This window comes from Lepidochelys olivacea (assembly GCF_965140295.1).
Source record: "Lepidochelys olivacea isolate rLepOli2 genome assembly, chromosome: 10".
NCBI classification, from domain to species: Eukaryota; Metazoa; Chordata; order Testudines; family Cheloniidae; genus Lepidochelys; species Lepidochelys olivacea.
Window position 1 is genome coordinate 32,402,814 of NC_140420.1, and position 25,222 is coordinate 32,428,035.

At 59.1% G+C, this 25,222-nt stretch overlaps 1 protein-coding gene across 1 annotated transcript; it reads right to left on the bottom strand.

Moving 5' to 3' along the window:
- Nucleotides 1-2,977: 2,977 nt before the first annotated feature.
- Nucleotides 2,978-25,222, bottom strand: ARHGDIG (Rho GDP dissociation inhibitor gamma). Its single transcript, XM_084641121.1, has 6 exons — nucleotides 24,806-25,222; nucleotides 14,330-14,509; nucleotides 5,575-5,658; nucleotides 5,190-5,266; nucleotides 4,567-4,630; nucleotides 2,978-4,294 (listed from the first exon to the last, which is right to left on the bottom strand). Exons 1-6 carry the CDS (start codon nucleotides 24,876-24,878, stop codon nucleotides 4,095-4,097), a joined length of 678 nt encoding a protein of 225 aa, XP_084497247.1. The 5' UTR covers nucleotides 24,879-25,222; the 3' UTR covers nucleotides 2,978-4,094.

The following is a 25,222-nucleotide window of genomic DNA, read 5'->3' on the forward strand; positions in this document are numbered from 1 at the left end:
TGAGGCGACGGGGGAAGATAAGGGCACGGAGGAGCGGGTGGCGCCTGGCCCATGGCGCTCGTGTCCCTTTGTTACTGGCTGATCGGCTTCAGATAAGGTGTGCAGCCAGGAACAAGCAGGTGGCTGCAAGAGCTGTTTTCCAGCCCAGTTCTCAGGCCCAGGCTGGGGACTGTGAATAGCGGAGGCCAGCGACCTGCACTTTGCCCTGGGGCTGGGCAGTAGATTCCCCAAGCACCCTCCCTTGGGCACAGCTCCTACCATACCGGCCCCTAGGGCCTGGGCTCTGAGGCCTCCCACACCAGCCCCAGCACAAGGAAACGGCCCCAACAATGGGTTAGTGGAGGGTGGGCAGCTGCCAGCCATGCCCTTGTCCAGCTGGCTCCCAGGGAACCTGCCTGGGCTGGGGACAGGAGCAGGGCATTGCCAGCCATGTGCATAGCACCGCACATAACCCAGTACCATGCCCCCTGCATTGCTGGCTGCCCGGCCAGCTCCAAGACATGGCACTGTTTGCCTGGCAGCAGTGCCCTGGGCCTGGGTGGGGAGAGGGGCAGCCGTGTCCCAGGCCTGGCCAAAGAGACTTTCCCAATAGTGTCAGCTGTGGCCCAGGCAGAGGGCTTTAACCTATGGTAGCAATGAGCAGGGCCTAAGCCGGGGGTACATTGCTGGAGGGAGGGCGGGGGGTGACAGCAGGATGGGCAGCTGTCAGGGGTGACAGACGGGTACCCTCACAGGAGAGCGTAGGTGGTACATTCAGCCTCACCAAGCCCACGTGTCTGGGTTGCTCTGGGCAGCAGAGGTCCTGGGGTGCCAGTTGCAGGTGGCGCCTGCGCCCAGGGTGCAGTGGAGCTGGAGCTGGCTGATGGCTCAGGGTGACGCTCCCAGCCGTTTACTCCTGCGGTGCGATTCAGGGGCCCTGCAGGGACGTGAGCAGGCTCCCTGAGCTGCTGGGAGACCGCACCAGGTGCAGTGGGGAGCCACCGGCAGCAGAGCCCACAGCCGGGGCAAAGGGCCAGCTGGCACCAAAGAGAGGTGCTGCAGCACAGCCGGGAGTGACTAACAGAGAGCGGCTCGCCCCTCCCTGCCCCGCTGTGAGTCTGTGGGGAGCCCAGCTCCCCCTGCCCCCAGTATGTTTGTAGGGGGAAGAGCAGGAACCCCTCCCTTCAGTCCCTGGAGGGGCTCTCCCTGCAAGGAGCCTGCGGGGAAACTTGGAGCAATACCAGGGCCCACTCAGTGCAGCGCGCCTCTCAGCCCGGCAGGGGCCGCTCCCGCTGGGACCCCCAACAGCACAACTCCTACTAGCCACACAGCCCTGCCCCAGCCGGAGCAGGAGCCGTGTGTGCGGAGGCCAACAGCATGCCCCCAGGTAGCCCTGCCAGGCACTAGGAAGGGACAGAAGTCATGTGCCAATCAGTGGCAGTGGTCAGAGGCTCGGCAGCCAGGACTAGGCCCCTGCAGAACAGCCCAGCCATGGCTTCCTCTGCACTAGACTTCATCCTGCTGCTCTCCCAGCCCCTGTGCGCAGGGCAGCGTGGGAAGCCGACGGGCACAGAGCACCACCACTCAGCAGTTGCGTTCATAGGAGTAGGAGCCCAGACCAGGGGCTGCAGGGCCCTGAAGGGCAAATGGCACTCTGGGGGGGAGCCTGGAGCAGGGCCCCCCCTGGAGTATTTGGAAGCACCAGCCAGGGTGCAGGCACTTGGAGGAACTCAGCCCTCCTCTGCCCTGAGTTTGCAGGTTGTGAGGAGGCCCGGACTACTCAGGGGTGGGGGCTGTCCCCCCAACACACACACACAGGAGAGAGCACAAGGGGGACAGAGACGCTGCGAAGGACCCAGCCACGCTACACAAGCAAACGCAGCAGTGGGACGTTGTGGTAGCGGAGGGGCGGAAGCCAATAAAGCCAATAAACCTGGCCTCAGGTGCAGAGCCAATCCCAGGAGTTGGGAATGTGGCTTGGGCCAGCTGGCACCCACACACACTTGGCCAGCGGCCGGGCAGAAGACCAAACCCCAGCAGACCCCACCCTGAGGACACATCCTTGGCATCCCAGAGGCAGGGATCAGAGCCACGTACGCCCTTCTCTATAGACTGACTGTGAACCTTGCACTCCCTGGCACCATCAGCACAGATGCCCCTGTTCACCGCTGGTAACCAAGGGGAAGGGAGGCAGTGTTCTGTGTTATAAACAGCGCCCCTATCCACTCAGCTGGTGTGTGAATGTGTTGAAGTGGGACTGTTCTTAATGTTTCCTCTGAATAATGTGGGGGTGCCTCAGTTTCCCCCATGCAGTTCTTAAGTATCTAGGTGGTGGGATAAGGGTGTATGATCATTGCAGAGCCCTAGAGGGCAGGTGTGTGCAGGGGTCTGGACACAGAGAATGGTCAACACCCTGTTTCCTGATAACTGATGGCCTGGCCCTTCCCCCCTGCGAGGTGAGAGCTAAAGGGTTGGAGAACAAAGGAATCAAGTGACCTCCTGGCCCGGGAAAGGGACAAAGCCCAGGGGAGGAGGGGTTGGAGGGAGTTTCAGTTTGGGGCTGGCTGGGACATGGAATGAAGTGCAGACGTGGTTGTCTGGTTCACTGTCCCCCAAAATGGACCCAGCTGAGGGGTCCGGTTCTCTGCACCTGCAATCTCTGTTTTAGACCATGTTCCTGTCATCTAATAAACCTTCTGTTTTACTGGCTGGCTGAGAGTCATGCCTGACTGCAAAGTTGGGGTGCAGGACCCTCTGGCTTCCCCAGGAGCCCCGCCTGAGCGGAGTCGCTGTGGGAAGCGCACGGAGGGGCAGAGGATGCCGAATGCTCCGAGGTCAGACCCAGGAAGGTGGAAGCTGTGTGAGCTGTGTGCCCTGGAGACAGGCTGCTCACAGGAAGGTGACTGTCCCAGAGTCCTGACTGGCTTCATGGGGAGCAGTTCCAGAGCATCGCCCAGGGACTCCGTGACAGTGAACAAAGCACAGGCGTACACGGGCATAAGTCAAAGAGAGGGCGGTTACGTTTAATGGTAATGACCAAGAGCACAGCCAGGGGTATCAGCGGGACAGGTGAGGAAGGGCAAGTACAGCCGCGTTCGGGGCACCCTTCAGGACCACGCTGGCCCAGCACAGAGCACGGGCCATGGGGCCAGCAGGCGCAGAGTTGTGAGCTGTCACAGCCCCTTACACAACCGGGACACCCTCACCCAGAGCTACAACCCATTCACTCACTACAGCACCAGCGGCGGAAATGCTGGACAGAGTAAGTATTCAAAATACCCCCCAGTAATGAAAACTAACCCTGAGTCCAATCCCCAAAGGGTGAGCCCACCTTCATGTGAATCAAATACAAAGGGCCCTGGGCTTCGTTAGAGGCTGGGGCTGGTTGTGTGGCAAGGGGAGAGCTTGCAATGAGTGGAGTGAGGCAAGCTGGCATGGCCAGAATGGGCAGCACAGAGCTCCAGGCTGAGGGTGGCACAGGAGCTCCCGCCGGGATGTCAAGAGGCAGACAGACGGGGACTTCACATACACAGCCATCACTGGGGGGGGGCTGGGCTAAGCCAGTAAGCCCTCCGGCTGCTTCTCAGCATGGCACAGACTCAGGGAGCTCCCCCAGGGCACCACAAGGCTGATGCAAGGCACCCGGCCAGCAATGCAAGGCTAACGCTGAGACACGAGACCTCCCCGTGGCAAGGGGGAGGGGGGGATGATCTTTGGGAGCAGCTGTCTGGAAGAACCTTGTGAAAGTGGCAGGAGGCCCTAATACCCGCAGCTGGGGGCACAGTGAGCCCTGTGCCACGCTGAGGGGAGCTGGGCTCAGCACCAAGAGGGGCCCGCTGGGCAGCAGCAGAGTCTAGTAAGGACAGGCGCAGAGCGGGGAGTAGGCAGGGGAGGGACTGACACAGACACCTGTTTGGGGTAATGTACTATGGTGGGGGACGCGGCTGCAGAGGGGAGAAAAGCACTAGAGCGGGGGGGCATGGTGCCCTGTTCGGCTGCCTGACTTGGCGAGGCCCGAGAAGTGGCCCCAGAGCCGCTGTGTTTGCAGTAAGGCTCGTTTGCCCCTAATTCATGTTAGAGTCTGGATGGGGGAGGGTGGGGAGGAGGGGAGGGCTTCAATCCTTCCAGTCCTTCTTTATACAGAGGTGCCACTCCCAGGAGAGATGGTCCGTTCTGTCGTCATCAGTGAAGAAGGATTTGATGTGGTAGGTACCCCGCACCAGCACACCCTTGGGGGCCTCGTCCAGGGGGGTCAGGAACTCGTACTCCTCAGCACGGGGCCCATAGCTGCCCATCATGTAGACGTCTTTATCCACTGGGCAGAGAGAGAGAGGGGGAGCCGTCAGCATGAAAAGGGGTGAATGCTCTGGGTCAGGCACTAGGTGGTAACAATGTGTGAGGGGGAGCATCAAATGCCTGTGGTGACTTGGGGCCAGGGGTGGGACTAGAGCGCTTGACCAGCGCCAGGAGTACCCCCACCCCATATCAGACTGCCGAGCCCCACATGACCAGCTGGGTTCCCCCTCCCACCCCACAAGGAGCCCCGGGCAAGACCTGGAGACCAGGCAGGCCGAGGTGCAGACTCACCTTTCAAGCCTTTCCTGTAGGTGTGATGCAAATATTTCAGGCCACAGACAATCTCCTTGTTCACCTGCAGGGCAGAGGGGTCAGGGTCAGGGGGACACCTCCTGCCAGGGCCTCGCTCCCTGTGCCTGCAGGAGGAGACCTCCCTCTGAAGACCCCATGGAGAGCAGCCTGGGGAGAGCTGCAGGGCAGATGTCAGTGACCCTCCCTGAGCTCTCACCAGGGAGGCATCTGATACACAGGGGCTCTAACTGCCCTCAGGTCCTGCTCATTTGCTGCCCTGCCCCCCCTTTTCCCAACCCAGCATGCGAGCCTCCAGCTCAGCCTGGCTCTCATGCAGGAGAGCGGTATGCAGTCCGCAGTGCAGCGGCACATACCCAGCAGCGTCACTGTACCAGGCATCTAGAGTTCCTAATTCCCACCATCACAGGCTGCACCGACCTGCCTTCACCATGGGGCACAGGCAGCAGGGCATGTTCCAGAGAGTGCCAGCGGCCAAGTGCCAGGCAGTGCCAGTCACGACCGGTCATTCTGCCAGAGGAGACGGCGCTCACTGACCCACATGCAGCAAGCGAGTGCACCAGGCCCAGCCGGGGTCCACAATGCCTGCTGCAGGATCAGCTCACCTTGAAGGAGATCTTCACTCTGTAATCCACCCCTTCCTTCAGCACAAATGACTGGCTCTTCAGCGCCTCCAGATCCCCTGCGCCGGCGAGAGGAGAGCCGTCAGCCTGCCTGTCCCTGGCCCCCTTCTGCCAGGGCCCAGAACCCACCCCTCCCCAGACACATGGGCACAGACAGCAGGACAGCGTCCCCTTGGGATTCCAACACCTAGGAGCAGGGACGGACTGAGGACAAATGGGGCCTGTCTCCCCATTCACCCCATAACTCCCCTGAGGGCAGGATCTCCCGAAGGAGCAGGGGTTAGCCTGCAAGTGGCTGCCGGGTTGTTAAGCTGCTTCCCCCCATCCTTGCTCCAGCCAGGGGGCGCGCTGGGCTGGCCCTGCTCACCTGTTAAGTCCATGGTGATGGGCCCTGGGGCCTGGTCACACAGCAGAGTCAGTCTCGTCAAGGTGACGTTAGCCACGCTGGGATCTAGAGATGGCAGGAGGGGCAGAGTCGGTAGCTGGGCACGGCTGTTACCCGACCCCCACCTCTGGCTTTTCCAAGAGAACACTGCTTATTCTGCCATCCAAACCTTTTGCTTTAGCAGCTTCTTGCAGACAGAGCTGTCCCACTGCCTGACTCCAGGCCAGGCTTCCCTTACAGCTGCTGCCCGCTGTGCCCCCCGCCCCCCGAGCCCTGCAGTAGCTCACCAGGCCCCTGCCCTATTCCAAATGGGGGAGCTCCCATGCCTCTGGTATCATTCATATCACTAGAATAAACCAATACAACAAATCCATCTGTAGCAATCATCGTGAATGTCATGAACAACATGAATCCAACACATCTATTCCAGGGACCTTCCACTAGAGTCCCCTATGCCTCTGCCCAGCTTGTTCCCTGGGGAGGGCAAGACTGCCAACAACCCCAAGAACTAGAGCCCACCTCCCCTTCCCAGGACAAGGGCTGCCCTGCCACAAGCCTCTGCTCAGAAAGCTCAAACTAAGCTGCGGCCAGCACCTTCCCAGACTTCAGAGGCCATAGCTACCCTCCTGTAGTGCTCCTTGTGTCTGATCAGCCAGGCCGCACTGCAAGCCACGACCGGCAGGCCCATGACCAGAAGGGCAGCTGCTGTCTGCCCCATCCAGTGCCAGGCAGGGGTGGTCCTTAAACAGGCAGGGTTAGAGGACCATCGGCTAAACGGCTGCTTCAGGGGTAGCCCAGCCCCTCTGACTGCGGGGCAGAGGAAATGCCAGCTTCCTAGTGGTGGGCAAGGCTGCCCAGGTCTCTGGGGTTGCAGCGAGGGGGCTGTGCAGAGCTGGCCGCTAGAAGAAGGGATTGTTCAGCGGCGCAGCCTGGCCTAGCCAAGGGATAGGCCCGTGTTGTCTTATGGATTCATAGGAGGCTCCATTAGAATGAAGAGTTACTAAGCCACAGGCGAGCCACAAGCGCCTAGCTGGCTGCAGGGCAAGCTGCTCTAGAACAGCGGTTGCCAAACTTTCCCAGTCGCAGCCCCCATCTCATTCACGGAATTTGTCGCCCCACCCCTTCCATTACTTGTAATCTGAAACTGTTTTTCACGCGGGAAGGTGGAGGGGAAACAGAGACCCCAGAGGTATCACACCTCTCCTGCCTGCCAGGCCACAGAGCCTGGCACAAACCCTGCCAGGAGGGGAAATGCAGCCGCAGGACCATCTTGTAAACTGGCTTACAGAAGCCCTGGCACTGCAGAGCCTGCTGAAGGTGGGGGCTCCCTTCCCAGCCCGGGGCTCTCTGACCAACCAAGGCAGAACATGTCAGGCTACCACGGCGCCAAGCCCAAGAGCACAAAGCAAGCCCAAGGCTGGCACAGCATGGAGGGGGCACAGTTAGCATCACCACGGAATCGAGAAGAGGATGGTAATGTGGGCCGGGAGAATTCAACCAGGCCTGTAGCGAAGGAGGAAAGGCGAGAGATTAACTGGGAACGGCCCCTCCTTGGGGAGCCAGCCTCCCCCTTCCCATGGTGGCCAGCCTGTTGCAGCAGGGGCTCCTGAGAGCAGGCCCAGGGAGGGCAGGTGAGCAGGCCCTCATGCCCAGGCCTGGTGTGCTCGTTGCCCAGGCCCTAGCCCGCCCCCCGACAACATGCACATTTGGATACGCACCTGCCCTGCATCAGCAGCTCCTGCTGATGGCCCAGACAGCCTCCTTCCCAGGACACGCCAAGCCTGGCAGCCTGGGGCGCTCCGTCAAAACGGACCGAACTCCATTCTGCTGCAGTGCTGGGCTGGCAGTGCCCAGTGCCGCGCCACCCCCAGGCCAACTTGGCCAGGCAGGTGGCCAAGTCACTGCCCCAGCCCCTGTCACACTCAGCCATGGGATACTTGGCCAGCTCAGGGCACGTCCCACAGCGGGGGCACCAGCTCCCTCTCCCAGGGCTGATACAGGCTGCACAGCCCCTGCCTGCCTCAGCCAGAGCCCCTGGAAGACTACTCTAGAGCTAACCCTAGAGATGCTGCCTAGAATTTTGGCCCAAACCCTCCGCCAGCCATGGAGGTGTGTGGAGCACTGGGCTGTGCAATGGATACAGAGGTGCTGTGCAAGCCAGGCTGGCCATCATGGTCTAGGGCCTAGGCAGTGTCACTAATGTCAGGGAGACTGTGATGCTACACCCAATAGTATTCAGAGAAATATTGTTAAAATATGATTATAGCATATCTAAAATGTATTTTATGCAAGATGGATCATGTGAGATATCACTGGAAAGGTTGATTTACTGAATATGATTATGCTATTTGTATGCATGTACTATTTCTGTATCTGAAGTTAGGAATATTGACTATGTAACAATTACAAGGAGTTTACACCTGGGGAATGCCCACCAGACAGAATGCAATCAGTCTGGATGGGCCACTAGGAAGAACAATAGGTCTTTGAAGATGCTAATCTCCCACCTTCCTGAGAAGCTTTCCTGGGATGCTACAAATGCCTCTGACTCATGGCTGCATTGGCACTGCAAGGTCATGTGATCACATCACTTGGTACCAGATGATAGAATATCAGTATTTTTCCACTGGGTCTGTGGGTGGGGAACCACACTGGAAAACAAAGGGTTGCCACCCTATGTAAAACCTATGTAAGGCCCGGGAGTGACTTAACCAGGGCTCATTCTTTACTGAATCCCCACCCAGGATGACTGCGGAAAACATATAAAAAAAACAAAGACAAAGGGGGCCAGGGGGGAAGCTGAGCCCAGGCTGGAGAAGGTGTCTGGCCTGTGAAAGAAATGCCTAAAAGAACATTCAGGAATAGAAATTACTACTTGTAACCAGTTTCTTTAGTGTATTAAGCTTACATTGTGGTTTTTGTTTTATTTGCTGGGTAATCTGCATTGATCCATTTGCTAACCCCTTATAATCACTTAAAATCTATCTTTTGTAGTTAATAAACTTGTTTGTGTTTTCTCTAAAACCAGTTTGTGGAATTCATAAATGGGGGAGGGGAAGGGGGCAAAAACCTGTGCATATCTTCCTCCACATTGAGGGAGGAGGCAAATTTCATGAGCTTACACTGTATAGTTCTCTGTGCAGCGCAAGACAATATAATGTTGGGGTTTGCACCCCCGGGAGGGTGTGCACTTGAGTGCTGGGCAATTTCCTGGCTGAGTCTTCCCATGCAGAGCTGATTTCAGTGTCTGTCTCTCTCTGCAGATAGGTGTGTCCCTACCTGTGTGTGTGCTGGAGGAGGCTTGAGGACCTGGCTCAGCAGGACTGTGTAAGGAAGCCCAGGCTGGTGGAACAGGGGAGCTCAGTGGTACCCCAGTACATTAGGTGGCACCCCGGTGGGGGGGTTAACCCATCACAGAGACGATGTGGAGAATCCAGCCAGAGGGGGGGCACTGGGGTGCAGAGCACAGGAGGGAATGGCAAAAGGAATACTGTGCAAATGACAAAGTGCCTGGCCATCAGATATGCTGATTAGGGCACTACCTCATTTGCATGCCATCTCCAGATGTCTGGCTGCAGGCAGAGCCAGGTTGCATCATGCCCAGGGCACAGATACGGGTGTCAGGATCCTGCCAAAGGCAGTCAGGACTAAGGGTCAGAGCAGGGGAAAACCTAAAGCTGGGAGCAGCCGAGGAGTTCTCAGTTAGGTTCCAGGCTGGGGTCCATACCAAGGATCAGACTCCGAGTCAGTGGGGCTGAGGTCAGACGAGGGCGGGTGCCCACACATAATTGATGGCGCCCATGCAGGTACAAAGGGAAGCCCCAAACAAGGGGAAATGCACCAGCTGGCAGGAGTGTTCTAGTGTGCATCCCTCACCTTCTGTACAGTGATTGGCTCTGCCATGGCCACCATTATTATTCAGCTGGGGTTGGGAACGCGGCAGTGCTGTGGGGCTGCAGTCAGGATCAGGGTCCCCTGTGCTAGGCGCTGTACAGACTGAATAAATCTGTGCCAAGGTATGGCTGACCCCGTCTATTAATTCTCATTCTTACCAGCTGACTGTTGTAACAAGGGAACTGGGCAGCTCCTGTGTGCCCCAGACCCCGGGCCCTTCCTATCCCCACCACCGGGCCTGAAGGCAGTGAGAAGACCCTCACAACAGCAGCAGTGCCAGCTCCCTACCCAAGCAGATGAGTCTTTAGAATTGCAGACATCCCCTTCCTGGCCTAGCGGGGGCCCAGGAGCACCCTCCACCCCCCGCCCAGCACAGCACTAAACTCAGGGGCTGTGGGTTGCCCTGTGGGGCAGGCAGAAGGAGCCCTGATCTTCAGGGGATGATCCCTGGCTGGATCCAGCACATTCCAACAAGCCCAGTACACAGTAGAGGGAGACTGTTGCCTCCAGAGCCAGGGGGCAAATGCAGCCACCGTGAGCTGGGAGTGCCGCCCTGTCGGCCCCTATTTCCCAGTGTTGACACTGCACTGGGGGGTTCACTTCTCCAATCTCCCCCTAGCCCAGCCAAGAGGAGCTGGAGCTAACCAGGCTCCTGGCTGCTTTGGCCCTCACCTCCTTTGTGTTATTTAAAGCACATCTGTGAACTGCTGTTTATCCCCTGTGATTAGAAGCCTGGCCCTCCCTGCACTGATGACTCAGCCTGGAGTCCCACCTAGCAGCGCTGCTCGCCAGCCGCTCTGCCCTCCCCTAATGCTGTAATTCAGCAGCTCCAGGCCTGGGTGCTGGCTCCAAGACAGACTGAGCGTGTGTGACCACAGGGGCTGCCACTTCTCTTGCCGAGCAGCCTTTGCCAACAGCGCCCAGCCACATTCAGCTCTGGTCTTTGTTGCTGCTATGAAGGCAGAGGGGGCCACAGGCGGGTGAAGGGCCCCAGGAGAAGATGTGAACTCCAGGCACAGCACAGCTAATGCAACACTCAGGGTAAGGGTCAGGACATGGAGGCTGGCTCCTACAGGCACTGCCCCATTGCAATGGCCGGAGGGTTTTGGATTGCTGCTCCCCTCCCACACATCTCCACTGGATCCGTGACAGGGGTGCCATCTTCTACCAGAAGGCAGGTGACATGTTCTTGGCCCCCCTCCTTTTCTCCAGGGCACAGAAGAAGCGGGAGCCGCGATCCATCTCCCGAAGGAGACGGATGCGGGATCGAACAAAGGCACCCTGGGCCCGATGGTCCTCGAGGGCCCGGAGCTCCTCCCACTTTTCCCAGCATGCTCTGCAGAGGGGCGGATCCTGGCGAGTGCTGGCCAGCTAGAGTAGCTGGGGAAGGCTTCACAGGGGAATGGCCTAACTTGGGTGAATTCAGAGAAACTGAGCACCTGGCCTTTCCTGCTTCTCTGACAAACAGAGAAGGCCTGGCTGGGAAGGGCTCTCTCCTCATTGGCTTTTACATTATAAATTCAGGCCTTGTCTACCCTGTTTTTCCTGAAGACCACAGCCTCGCCTTCACTACACAAAAGGTGCCCTAACACTTGTATTACAGGCCTAGCGTAGACTGGGCAAGCTGAACCCTAGGTTTCTCCAGGACATAACACATGTTAGCTGGTGAAGGCAACTACAACTTCCCTAGACTACACTAGGCGTGTAACGCATCCGGACTAACATATGGTAAAAATACCCATTTTTCCCCACGGAGTCCAGTCTGCCAGCAGCACCACAGGTGCCATGGAAATGGAACAGAACTGAGAGCAAATGAGATTTCCATCAGACCTGTCAAAACTTTAGTAACAATTTCTTTTGGGCGACACCCCCTGTAACGCTCTCTCCTCTGGTATTTATTGGGTGCTCTTCATTAATTTGTCAGCACCACCAGTTCATCTCCCACTTCCCATCCCCGAGTCTTCCAAGGAGATCTTCAGACAGAAATATCAAGCATCTCCTGTTTTAAGGTACAAGCGCTTGATCGTGAAGGAGTCCAAGCGTGGCCATTATAGACAAAAGAATGGCCACAAATCCAGTTGTTCCTTTAATAAAACAAAATGGAGAATTTAGCAAATTAACTTTTCTTTGAAGAGAAACATACTGCGGAGAGAGCCAGACTGACTGGCTTAGACGACCAAAGAATCAAGTTCCTCACTTGGCTAAGCAGCAGCTAAGGGGAAAATGGGAACAGCCTGCAAACGGGTGCCCTGTGAGCACCGGGGGCCAGTGTGACGCAAGGCACAGAGCGAGGTGCAAAGGGAGGAGATCTGGAACACGCACGTCGCACAAGGCATTCTGGGTTCTGCCAAACACTACACGTTGCTGATGCCCCGCCGGAGAATTACTCAGTCACAGACTGAGGCAGCAGCTCTGCAAAACATTATCCAAGGCCCAGCACACCTCCAGGCCACTCAGCTCGGAAATCAGTTCAACCCTCAGTGGAAGCTAAGACACAACAGAGAAACGCTGTCCCACACTGCCCTGCTTTCCAACCACTACTGCCCTGGAGCGGCTGCTGGGCTGGAACAGGGGAGAGCTTAACTGAGTTACAGCCACGTCTGTGCAACATTTTAGCTCTGCTTCAGCTTGCATTATAGCTGCTCCTGTTGGAGCATCATACAGCATCACCCTGCGCCAGCTCTGTACTATCACAAGTGTTTCCCACGTTCCAGTCAATGACTGGAGAATTTTCCATCAAGTGTACCCAAATGGAGCCCTTCACTAGGTGTGAGGTGGCCAGGGGGCTGGCAGGGAAATTGGGGATTGATGTGTGCGCGCATAGGAGAGTCTAAACACGCCAGGTATTCTGCTTGGAAACAAATGCCTGCACCCTAGGTGGGCCCAGACACACGCAATGCTCATCTCAGAACAAAGCGTTCTCCCAAGAGACCAGGTGGCACTCCCACGGCCTGGGACAGTTAAGACTAGACTGGACGAAGGCCTGGAGAAAATGCTGTCAGGAACAATCGAACAGTTGGGATCTAACGGCGCTTCTCTGCCACTAGCGTCCATGCTCTGCCGGTGCAGAGCAGCGTGCAGCGAACTCCCTATGGGGCTACTGAGGAGGTCAATGGTGCACAGCTGCTCGCTGCCCATCACCAGGGTGTTTATTCGCGCTCTTCCCAGTCTGCGTCATTGCCTGCAACTACAGGGGACGCCTGGCTGTGTCACCACTTGGGCCATGCAGCCGCGCAGACCAGGGCCCGTCACTCAGAGGTGAGAACAGAGAAATGCTACATCCTCGGCAGCGTTCAGACGCACAGGACTCCCGGCTGGCTAACTCAGCGAATCGAGCTCCCCACTTACCCTCATGCCACAGGAGAGGAGCTGATGTCAACTGCCAAACTAGGGCACAGGAAGCAGGGGGTGGGGAATAGCCAGCAGCCTGGGAAGGTGGCAGGACAGCCAAGCCCCCGTACAGTGGTGACAATGCAGCACCGCACTGCAGTCCCCACCCAGGGCACTGTGTGTGGGTCTAGGCCTTAGGGTAGGTGTGAGCAAACTTTTTGGCCTGAGGGCCACATCTGGGAATAGAAATTATATGGCGGGCCATGAATGCTCACGAAATTGGGACTGGGGTGCGGAAGGGGGTGAGGGCTCTGGTTGGGGGTGCAGGCTCTGGGGTGGGGCCAGAAATGAGGAGTTCAGGGTGCTGGAGAGGTCGCTGGGCTGGGGAGGGAGGGGGGTGACGGCTCCGGCTGGGGATGAGGAGTTTGGGGTGGAGGAGGGTGCTCTGGGCTGGGACCGAGGAGTTTGGAGGGCAATCAAGGCTGGGGCAGGGGGTTGGGGCGTCAGGGGAGGCTCAGGGGTGCAGGATCCAGGGAGTGCTTAACTCAAGTGGCTCCCGGAAGCAGTGGCATGTCCCTTCTCTGGCTCCTATTCGGAGGTGCGGCCAGGCGGCTCTACACGCTGCCCCATCTGCAGGTACCGCCCCTGCAGCTCCCATTGGCTGCGGTTCCTGGCCAATGGGAGCTGCGGTTCCTGGCCAATGGGAGCTGCAGGAGCGGTGCTGGGAGGGTGCAGCATGAAGAGTGAAGCCTCCTGGCTGCCCCTACGCATAGGAGCCAGAGCGGTGCCATGCCACCGCTTCCAGGAGCCGCATGAAGCGGCTCCCGATCCTGCTCCCTGGCTGGAGTGCTGGAGTGAGGCAAGCCCCAGAACCCGCTCCCCAGTGGGCGCTCGAGAGCCCGATTAGAATGGCTGGTGGGCCGGATCCGGGCTGTAGTTTGCCCACCCTGCTTTAGGGACTCCCAGAAGGAGGGTGTCTCCATCTTGGTCACCTACAAATGAAAGGTACAAGGTCGCTCCATAACTGTTACAATGGAAACTACCATGGCGATAACGTAACCAAGTAGACTGCAGTACAGATCTGACACTGGACAGCTGTTACAATTCGGAGGTGGGTGGAAAGCTACCAGCATCTCCTTCATAAGGCTAGGGGCACAGACCGGCCCCTCGGGAAGGAACGGGCTGAGGCAGCACCCCGACAGAGGGAGGTGCAGTGACATACCTGCCCTCCATGCCCACATGGGCACAGCTCACAGCTCTGCATGCCACATGGCAACTCCCCACCGGGGACAGACACCAGACCCAGAGGAGACTTTCCGCATCCCCCGCAGCACAACCCTGCCCACGGGACTCAGCTGCTCTTCCAAGTTTAGAGCTGAAAGGAGCCAGGTAAGGAACTTTCCACATGGCTCCTCCTCCATTGGTACTGCCCCCGGGTGAGGATTAAACAGAGACCCCCTACCCCACCGAGAAATCCCCTCCCATCCTCCCACAGACTGGGCCGGGGCCTTACCAACACCCACTGGGATGGGCCCCAGCAGCACCCGCTTGTATTTGTTCAAGCTCTCATCGTCCTTGTCCAGCTGCTGGATCTCCTGGAGGGTCTTCTTCTCCGGGGCCCTGTACGCCAGGTCCACGTCATCCATCTCCTCCTCCACGGGAGGCGTCACACCGTCCTTGTCTGCCATGATATCTGAGGGGAGGAGAAGCCAGTCAGAGCAAGGAGGGACCCACAGCCTCCTACGGGAGAGCCCCACGGCCGCTCATCCACCAACCAGGTGCCCATCCCTGGGGCTGGACACACTGGTGTTAGCTGAGGGGTGGGAAAGGTACCCTCCCCAGGGCACCTGAAGCCTGCTGGAGAGAGGAACGGTGCCAGGGAGAACAGGGGTGGGGAGTGGCAGTGCCAGGGAGAATGGAGGTGCGTGGGGTGGGATGGACAGGAGTCTAGAGGAAGCAAGGGGCCAGGTTTGCCCCTTCCCCATGGCAATTTTCTGCTCACACCCTGTCCCACAGGAACAAAGTCATCACTCCAAGAGCAGCCTGGGTGGAGGAGACAGCCTAGTCCTTGGAGCTCCACTCTGTACCGCCCCGCCTCAGCCCCAGCCACCCCCCATGCATTGCAGCCACCGGCAGGTCTGTGTATTGCAGCTGCAGAGCCATTCTCCACCCTCCCTTGCAAGCGCTGGCCTCACCCGCAGTTCATGGAAGTGTCGGGCAGGGCAGCCAGAGATGAGTCCCGAGTTCATTTGTTTGCTTTTGGCTGCACCAGCAGCTGATCAGCCCATCAGCACCCTGCCTAATCACAGCAGGGCCGCCAAGCGGGGCGTGGCCATACACACCCTCCCCCATGGCCACCGAGCGGGGTGCAGGCCCCCCCATCCTGCATGGCCACCTAGCAGGGGGCCAGACCCACCCCAACAGTCCCACATGCCCCAGACAAAGCACATCCCTCAGACCAAGGGATAAAATGCAGCCACCAGCCTCAGCTGCCAGGACAGAGCAGAGCAGAGATGGTCCCACAGGAAGAACCACACAGGCCTAGAATCATAGAATATCAGGGTTGGAAGAGACCTCAGGAGGTCATCTAGTCCAACCCCCTGCTCAAACCAGGACCAATCCCAAATAAATCATCCCAGCCAGGGCTTTGTCAAGCTGGGCCTTAAAAGCCGCTAAGGATGGTGATTCCACCACTCCCTAGGTAACCCATTCCAGTGCTTCACCACCCTCCTAGTGAAATAGTGTTTCCTAATATCCAACCTAGAGCTCCCCCACCGCAACTTGAGACCATTGCTCCTTGTTCTGTCATCTGCCACCACTGAGAACAGCCTAGCTCCATCCTCTTTGGAACCCCCCTTCCGGTAGTTGTAGGCTGCTATCAAATCCCCCCTCATTCTTCTCTTCTGCAGACTAGATAACTGCAGTTCCCTCAGCCTCTCCTCGTAAGTCATGTGCCCCAGCCCCCTAATCATTTTTGCTGCTCTCCACTGGACTCTCTCCAATTTGTCCACATCCCTTCTGTAGTGGGGGGACCAAAACTGGACACAATATTCCAGGTGTGGCCTCACCAGTGCCGAATAGAAGAGAGCCAGGCTAGTCATTGACCAGACCCTGGGAAGGACCACATGCAGTTCCTAGTGACGCCCCAAGAGCACGCTGCAATCCCCCTTGGGAGGGGCCCGAGCTGGGCCATGAGCTAGGATCTAGTCACTGCAGATTGGGATGAAGGAATTTCCTCACCCCAGTCCCACGTCCAAGGGCCCGGTGTGCATGGGAGACCTGAGTGCCCACGCGGCGGCTCTCCCCAAAAGTGATGGGAAGGGGCCACATTCCCCACAGCTCAGCCTTGCAGCCAGTTTGTCAGCCTACAGGTAAAGTCTCTCTCCAGCTGCTGGCCCCTGCCGCCCCCGGGCTCCGCATCATGCCAGGCTCTCGCCAACTCAGCACCACCAGCAAGGGGGTCTGCAGGGTAAGCGACGCCTCCAGTGATACCCAGGCTGCTCTGTGGCCTCAGGTGGCAGCACAGGGTCACTGCAGTGTGCGGGGGCTGACAGGGACCGCAGAGCCCCAGCACGAGGGACGGGAAGAGCCCTGAGAGACTCCAGCTGGAGGGGATCTGAGCGCCCAGAACCTGGAGAGCCGCACAGGACTGCCTAGTGTCACCCAACTCCCAGCCTCGTAAAGAGTCGGTGCCTCGGTCTATCACACTGTGAGACCGCCGCACCTCCGGTGCCACCCCAGCCCCAGAGCCAGGCAGGATTCAGGCTGCTGCATCAGGATCTGACGTGGCACTCCAAGGGGATCTAGCCGTCCATGCTGCTGTGAAGCCTAGCTAAGGCTCAGAAGCGGGGAGGAGTCACCCTCCCCCAGCCCAGCAGGGAGCACTCACAGGCTAGTTAGCACCTCAGGGGTGCTGTGCCTTGCACTGGGGGGCCCAGGGGTACTTCTCAGCAGGACAGGCACCCAGCCCAGGCACTCTGGAGCAGGCTTGTTTGAGACACCAGCAGCCCCGCGGGTGCCCACGCTACACATTTGCCACCCTGTTTAAATAGCAAACATTCAGTCTCCTCTTCAGAATGGTACAGCAACGGGAAGGTAGCTGGGGAACTGGCTCCAACCTGACGTCGTGTGACCCAGAGCCAGGAACACCAGTGAGGCCAGTTTGCAGCAAGCAGCGCCCAAGCGCCAGGTTTGACAGTCTGCCCTGATCTATTATTTGTATTACCATACTCTCCAGCCATGGACCAGGAGCCTATTGTGCTAGGCGCTGTGCATTATTTATTACATGTATTACGGTAGCATCCAGGAGCCCACTGTGCAAGGTGCCGCACTTTAACTATTAGATGCATTATGGCAGCAGCTAGGTGCCCCAGCCACGGACCAGGAGCCCACTGTGCAAGATGCTGTACAAACAGATCTAGTCTCCTGTGTTCCTGAATCATCCAAGAGGAGTTTAGCACTTCCTTGAATTGATCCTCTCTTTCCAGGTACTCAGCAAGTTCTGCAAATAGTCCCCAGACTACACAGCACAGGGGAGTGATTCACTGCAAGTGTCCCGCCTACACAACTCCAGCTGCGCTGGTCAGCTTTGACCGGCCCCATGAGGATCCCGTTCCACCAGCGGAGCTTAACTCAAGAGTCAGTTTGCAGGGCCAGTGCTCTCCTCAATGTGCCCCATTTGCTGCAGGCTTCCTCGCCAGTGATTTGTAGAAGAATCCCAGGGTGAAGTGTGTGGGGGTCCCCTCCCAGCTGAAACACCCAGTGCAATTGTGCAGAGAGGGCTGGGCAGCCAGGCTTGGCCTTTGCCCTTATAGCACCGACATCGAGCCATTCCAGCAGAAACACTAGGAAGGCTGAGCTGTGACAACGTACTGACCAATCCCTTCACCAACAACCCATCTGCTTGGAAGCAGGGAAGTGAACCGTTCAAGACATCACAGTTCCCACCCAGCCCACCCACGCTTACCAAGCACAAAGCACTGCATTTGACACATTGCCTTTGCAGGTCGGCTTTAATTTAAGCTCTGCCAGCTGTGACACGACAGCCCTAGCCCTGCGCATCTGTCTGATTTTACAGACTCAAGACATTTCATCAACAAGCTGTGAGCTGCTCAACTGACCTTCTCACCCTTCGTAGTTCTCATTCACACACACAAACACCTAAGGTTGCCAGGAGAACCTGAACGCTGTATTTCCAGACATCTGTGCAATCGAAAATCTGAGTCTTCAATCCACATCAATTAACAGCTTTTGGCAGACACAGAAAGCGTGTAAAACCTGAATTAATTCCACTAATTAGAATCTGGTTTTTGTTTGTTTTTTCCCCCCCAAATTTCCCATAAGCGAAGCAGGTACCTAGCACCACTCAACAGCCACTCCATGCTAAGAGCTGGGAGCATGTACGTTGTTAAAGGAGAAAAACCCGAGACAGATGCATGGGAGATGCCTACATTGTACAGCCGCTTGGAAAGGAAAGTGAAATTGGCTCAGCATTTTCCTCCAGAGGCTTCACTCCTGTATATAGGATCATAGAATATCAGGGTTGGAAGGGACCTCAGGAGATCATCTAGTCCAACCCCCTGCTCAAATTGTCATGGTGCCGGTCACATGCCCTGCTAGACCCTGACCATTTAATTTCCTACTGGATTGGTGACGGCACTAGCTCACTAGTCATACCCAGTCAGACACTGCCTGCAGCCATGCCTGGGGCACCAGCCCTGTGGGGAAGGACCTGGACAGATGAAGAGCAAATGCTGCTCCCCTCTTTACACGACTTTTGAGGACAAAGAGGGGCTCATGCAGATACACACAGCAGTGACAGGGAGCCTGCCTGGACTTGGATTTAGTAGCACACAGCAGAAAGCACAAAATCCCTTCTACTTATTTCAGTCAGGAGTAGGAGCCCATTGCACCAGCAGGACTGGGAGAATGGGAGGATTACCAGTGCCTGGAGGGGACCTGGGAACTCCAGCTGGCTTTAGCCTTAGGCCAGCAGCTTGGGCAAGCTGCATTTACTTAGGGAAGTGTCGGAGGCAGAGCTGGAGGCAGTGCTGTGCCCAGGACAACCCTGAGCCTGCCTACTTGTGGAGAGACGAGGTGGGAGAGGGAATACTGTTTACTGAGTCAACTTCTGCTGGTGAGAGGGAAACTGTCAGGCTTCCACAGAGCTCTGGGTCTCCTCACCCCCCTTGTCTCTCTAGTATCCTGGGACCGACCGGCTACGACTACACTGAGTGCTCCTGGGCTGGCAATTGGTGCAGCTGGGGCTAGAGCATGGTGGGAGAGTGGGAGGACCCCTGCTGAGGGGTGCCCGAACGCTGCGATTTAGTTCCTTATGACAAAGGGTGAGCCTGGTTTCCAAATGAGCTCATCTCACAGGCGGCTCCTCCCTCCCCTACCACCTCAGACCCACCTGCATGGATAGCTGGGCTACGGTCTGCCCAACCCCCTCTTTCCCAGTGACATAGGAAAGCTGCTAGCCTGGCTGGGTAGGGCCAATTGCTGCAGCCTCTGGTCTAAGGGCTCTGCCAGGAGGCTGGGGTGCTGCTAGGACTCAGAACGTGGGGGTGGGAGGACAAAATCTCTGGATTGAAGTCTGAGCCCAAATACCACTGCTGCTTGCCGCCCAGCACCCTGCAAATCCCAGCACACACCCCCACCCCGTACCCTCACAGCTGCTGTGACCTGCTGTCTCAGTCAGGGGGAGGCCCCTCCCTCCTGCTCTGGTAAGATGCAATCAGGCAGCCAAAGAGTTAATAGTGCAGCACCTGCAGGCTGCTCTTGCAGCCAGGTGGGTGGTTGCTTGGTAACTGTACCTGAAGGGAGCTCTGTGGAGCCTCCCTGGGGGTGAGGAGGAGAGCAGCTGGGCCCCAGGGCGGGGCAGGTGAATTGCTCCAGATCATGCCTGTGCTGTGGGCTGGAATCCTTGCTCAGGTAGGCCGGGGGAGCTCTGGGGGGCCATGTCCTGGGAGGGAATTTATCACACACAGCTGCTTTGCCCTCTAACCCCTCTCAACATGGCACGAGTGGGCAGCAAAGGCCTCTGCTTGCCTCCATGGGGGCCAGACAGAGCCCTTCCCAGGGGCTGCTGCTAGCCACGAGAGCCCATGCTGCAGGCCTGCAGCGCATGGCCCAGGGCCTTTCTGGGGCAGGGTGTCTACTGGTTAGAGCAGGGAACCGGGAGTTCTGTCCCCCACCTGCACAGTCACTAACCTGCCGTGCTGTAGGTGCCACTCTGTGGGCATGGTGGTGTCACACCAGAGCCGCACTGCCCCTGGACTCTGTTCCCCCTTTAACCTCTTGGGGAAGGGCTCGGGGGTCACGGGGCGGGAGGGGACGTCAGGGCTGGGAGCAGAATGACGAGTGGCCCCTTTGTGCTGCTGATGCTGGTGGCTTCTGGGCTGCAGAGATGCAGCTTCCAAGCAGCCACAGGCAGAGCAAGGCTCTCTGCCATCGCCAACCTGAGCCCCAACACCAGGCGCGTCTGCAAGGCCGCAGGCACAGACCGAGGGCCAGGCGGCAAGTCGCACACTCCAGCTGCGGAAATGGCCAACAGATCGTTCAATTCACTGCACCAGCCCCCGCCAGTGGGCCTGGCATAGGTGCTCTGGGGCCCACCACTGGAGGGGAGAACACACAGGGCGCCGCTCACTGTGCGCACTTTGCCACTCAAACCCAGGGCTCAGTTACTTCAGCTGCCATGGCCTCTCCTACTGCGAGGCGCATGAGAGGGAAAGCCGCTGTCTGCTCCCTCTCCACCATGGATGTGGGAAGGGTCGGGGGCTTGGGCGAGGCTCTCAGGATTGGCCATTGCACGGGAGGTGAGAGCAGCCCTCAGGAGAAGCAGCTGCCACGCTGGGAGGGGGGATGCTGCAGAAAGCTCACGATAGAAACCCTGGGGTTCCTGGCTGTACATGTCACACACAGCCAGCCCCTCCCCTCCCCCGGATGCGCCTCTCACTCAGCCTGGTGTAAATCAGGAGCACCTCCAGGGAAATGCAGGCCGCTGCTCTCGCAGGCAGGGTGAAGGCATTGGAGAATCAAGCCCCAGGAAAGCGCCCCAGCATGCAGGCCCCCAAGCCAGGAGAACAGGGTTGAGAGCAGCCCAGGAAGCAAGTACATGACATGATCCTGGCAGCTGAAGCCAACCGGCCCCAGGTTTGCTGCTGGCACCTGCTTCCCTCGCACCATGACCCAATCTGGCACACTTCTCCCCGCCCCAGCATGCCCACTGGCACACCTCTCCCCGCCCCAGCGTGCCCACTGGGACCCACTCGCACACTGGGAAACATTGGCACACGAGACCTGCTGCCTGTGGGTGCAAACACTCCAGAGCATTCCCAAGGCCTGGCAGACCCATCATGGATGGGTGGGTGGGTGAGCGGTATTCTGGGCACAGCTCCAGGTGATGGGTGCTGGGTGGGGGGCACTGGCTTTCCACAAACACCCATTTCACCAGCCTCTTCCCTTGGCCTACAGCTAGGGCCTGGAGAGGGCTGCTGCTGTACCCTCCGCTCTCCAGGCAGGCTCCAGCCCCCTTCTATGAGCAGCCTCTGACCAGCAGCAGGGAAGGGCACCCCCTCACCGCCCTAAACCAGAGACTCAGCCCAGCCTCGGGGCTTGCAGGGAGAGTCCAGGGACTTTGGGCTAGGTCCCTTCCCAGCCCCTTGGGCCCTGGCAGAAAAGAGAGCCGTGGGGTCCCTGAGAGAACCCCAGCTGGCTCCCCAAAGCCAACGGGCCAGGAGCAGGCTCTGCTCCAGAAGTGCCTTTTGTTAATGAGCTGACAGTGCTCAGGGCTGGGGCTCCCAGGGAACAAGGGCAGCTTTGGGCCTGGCTGCTACTGGGTGGTACACACTCAGGCTGAGAGAAGCACATGGAGCTGGGCTTGGCCCCTGGGGGAGACTGACTCCGTGGGAACCTGGCAAGCCGGATGTGCTGGGGGATCAGCTCATTGGAACAGTGTAACTAAGCATCACCTGGCAGGAGCAGAAACACCTCATGGGAACCCCTCTAGGGCCCACAACCAGAGCCCCCTCTGCAGCCAGCAGCCCTAGGCTCTGCCCCCACTGGGCACCTAGCACGGATCACTGCACAGCCGGGCAAAGACAATGTTGAGCCTGACCAGCTGGCATTTCACACCCACTCTGCCCAGGTGTAAATGACGCACCAGGAGTAAGGCAGGGGGACTGGCACCTGTGTGGGGCACAGCGTGTGGTGGGCTGCCTGGCAAAGGGTGCTGTCAGCAAGCAGCCCTGGCTGAGGCAAGGGAGAGCAAGCGCTGGGCATCATCACAGAGCCAGTGCCCTAATGACTGCCCGCTGTGGCTCACGCCTCTTTCATGAAGCACACGTTAGGTCTCTGTGGGACTTGACACTGGACATCAGTGGGCGAGGCTGGGAGCTAGGACGAACCCCACCCCCCAACACAAAGCACCACACCAAGGCTGGAGCTCCTTCCCGCAGCCTAGGTAAGCTCCTCCGCCAAATCAACACCCGACAGGCAGCTGAGAGGGAGAGCGAGGGCTCCACACGTGCACCCTCCCCCACCCCAATTCCTGTCTACACCTGTGAGTGCTCCAGCAGAAGCAGGGCCCGGTTTGTGACAGCAGTAAGGTACAAGCTCCTGGGAAAGCCCCTGCTGCCCTCCAGGCCAGCAGGCCCCCATGCCCTCAGACGTGCTCACTGAGATAGAGGGGCCATAGCAAACAGCGCCGTCCTGAACAAGTGCCCCTTGCTGGGGGTGCTGCTCAGCACCAGGGCACAGGATGCAGCCCCCAGTGCCCTGGAGTGGGTCCTGCCCCCCTTATAAAGCAGTCAGCACCCAGACTCCAGTACAGGGCACACACCAGGCTCAGAGACCTTAGGCAGAGAGCAGCCCAGCACAGCCCCACCCCAGGCATGGAGAGGGAGTTTGTCAGCAGCTGCCTCCTCTGCCCTCAGCTAGCTCCCTGCCAGGGGGCTCTCCCAGAGGGGAGCAGCCCATGGCTGGGAGATGGGGGGGATCCTCTGAGCCCCTGGTGCCGCACGCCCTGTTCCTTGCTCAGACCAGTTTCTCCCTCCCTTCTCCCTGAGTTTCGCCTGCGGACCCTCACTTCCTCACTGAAGTCATAACACTGGTCTTGTGACATCACAGCCTGTTGCCATGGAAATGGTTGTGATGTCCCAAATCCCTGAGGGGGGGGTCCAGTGGGGGGTGGCCTGGTTGGAACCTGGAGGAGGGGTTATAGATATGGGGGGGGGATGTTTCCCCCAGGCTACCTCTCTGAGATTATGGTCACAGTGGCACCTGTGGAGTGCTCCCAAGGCAGAGATCACCTGGCTCCACTGAGGGGACGGCAGGGGGCAGTCCCAGGGACAGACTGAGGGAAGCTGGGATAGTCCTGCTCAGACAGTGCTCTGTGCCTGGTGGCTCCCCCTTCCACACAGGGCCCTGCTCCCCACCCCAAGCCAGGCTTCTCATGGGAGGGAGGTGTCATCACAGGCCTCTGGGGCAGGAGCAGGGGAAGCTGCTCCCAACCCGAGCCCTGGAGCAGGGAACAAGCCGAGGCTGTGCTGAGAGAGCGGCTGGGACAGGAGTCCTGGCTCTCTGCTCCCAGTGGTCCGAGCTGGAGCAGATGCTGGGGGTCAGCGAGCCAGCCTTGCTCCAGAGGGTTTGCAATGGCCCTGCCGGCTGCAGCCAGTCACGCCCAGCTCTGTGGAGCCTGGCTTGTCTCTCTGGATTGACAGTGGTGGAGCTGAACTCAGGTCCCAGCCCACGCGCCCCGGGGGGCCCTGCCAGCCCTCCACCATCAGCGCTGAGCAGCACCCATCTGAGCCTGCAAAACCTTCCTCCCAGCAGGACACGGGGGACTTTTGTTCTGCTGGAGGCTGAAGCCACACCAGGGACAACAAATGGGCCAGCTGGCAGCGACCCATCAGCCCCCTACCTCAAGGGCTCAACCCATGAGGACCCCTCCTCAGCAGCAAATCCCCCACCAGTTCACACACACAAAGAAGGTCCTGGTGCTCACCGTGGACACTGGACCCTTCCTCTCCCTACCACCTCCCATCTGCTCCTCCCAGCACAACAAAGGCTCACCCAGCGCTTGCTCCAGCCCTGCCAGGCATGCCCCTCTGTGCCCACACTCAATATCCTGAAAGGACAATGGAAAACCCAGACAAATCTATACAACTGTGAGAGCAAGAGGACAGTGAACCCCCAGTGCCCTGGAGAGACCTTGGGCAGAGCAAAGGCAGCCTGGTTGCAGCTGAGCCACCCCCTGCCCACCCTCAGCCCATATGCCCAGGCCGCAGGGAGTTGGCACAAGGGGGAGGGGCGCTCTGCTGGGGGCCGCTGGCTATGGAGAAGCCCTCGCACCTCAGGGCAGGGCACTGGCCAGGGACAGCTTTGGGAGTAGCTGACTGGATAGGTAGTTACCCACACAGTGTGCACACTCCCCAGCCCCAGCCCCAGCCCACACACACACACACACACACACACACACACACGACTCCTGCACACCCCATACACCCCCTGCTCTTGCACACAACCAGACACACCCCAGCTCCTGGCCCCTGCACACACCCACACTCCCCTCTGCCTGTGCACAACCCCTGTGCACACCCCCTGCCCCTGCACACGCGCATTTGCACCCCCCTCCACCCATGCACACACACCAGGGCCCTGGCTCCTATACCCCCCCGCACACAACCTCACACGTGCTACACCCCCCAAACACACACCCACCTCAGCTCCTGCACACCCCCGGCCCTGGCCTCTGCACACACCTACACTCCCCTCTGCCTGTGCACACCCCCTCCGCCCATGCACACACACCCCGGCGGCCTGGCCCTTGCATACCCCCAGACCTGGCCCCTCCATACACCCACTGTCCCTACACACACCCCGGCGGTCCCTGCTCACCCCCACACCATTGCCCGTTGGGGTGCCGGCCCCACAGCGCTGCCCCCGCGGAGAAGCCGCCCGGCCCGGCCCGGCCCGGCCCGCTCACCTCGGGCGCACACCGCCAGCCGCAGCAGCTCCAGCAGCTGCCCGCCGAACTCGCACGCGTCCGAGCCCAGCATGGTGCCGCCAGAAGGGGGTCGCGCCGCCGCGGGGAGGGTCACGGGGCCATGCGAGCCCCAGGCCGCCAGCCCGAACCTGCTGCGGGGGAGCGGCCAGTGGGCGAGCCGCGCCGCGCCGTGCCGTGCCGCGCCGACCGGAGACGTGCGGCCGCCTCCCCGCGCCGCGCCGCCCCAGCCCCAGCCCTCAGCAGCCACCAGACCGCGATGAGCTCATCGCCAGCTCGCCGCGCACACCCGCTCCCCTGCGGCCCCTCCCGGGGGATGGCGGTGGCTGTGCCCAGCTGCAGCCCGGGGCAGGGGCAGGGACAGCCAGCCGGCCGGGAGGCCACCATCCAGCTGGGCTC

What these genes read in the sequence shown, in the direction of transcription:
- ARHGDIG (XM_084641121.1), bottom strand. Translation starts at nt 24,878, where the DNA reads ATGCTGGGCTCGGACGCGTGCGAGTTCGGCGGGCAGCTGCTGGAGCTG. An exon ending in CATCACCATGGACTTAACAG is followed by an intron (nt 5,267 to 5,574) that starts GTGAGCAGGGCC and finishes TCGCCGGCGCAG; the next exon opens with GGGATCTGGAGGCGCTGAAG. An exon ending in CTACAGGAAAGGCTTGAAAG is followed by an intron (nt 4,295 to 4,566) that starts GTGAGTCTGCAC and finishes CTCTCTGCCCAG; the next exon opens with TGGATAAAGACGTCTACATG.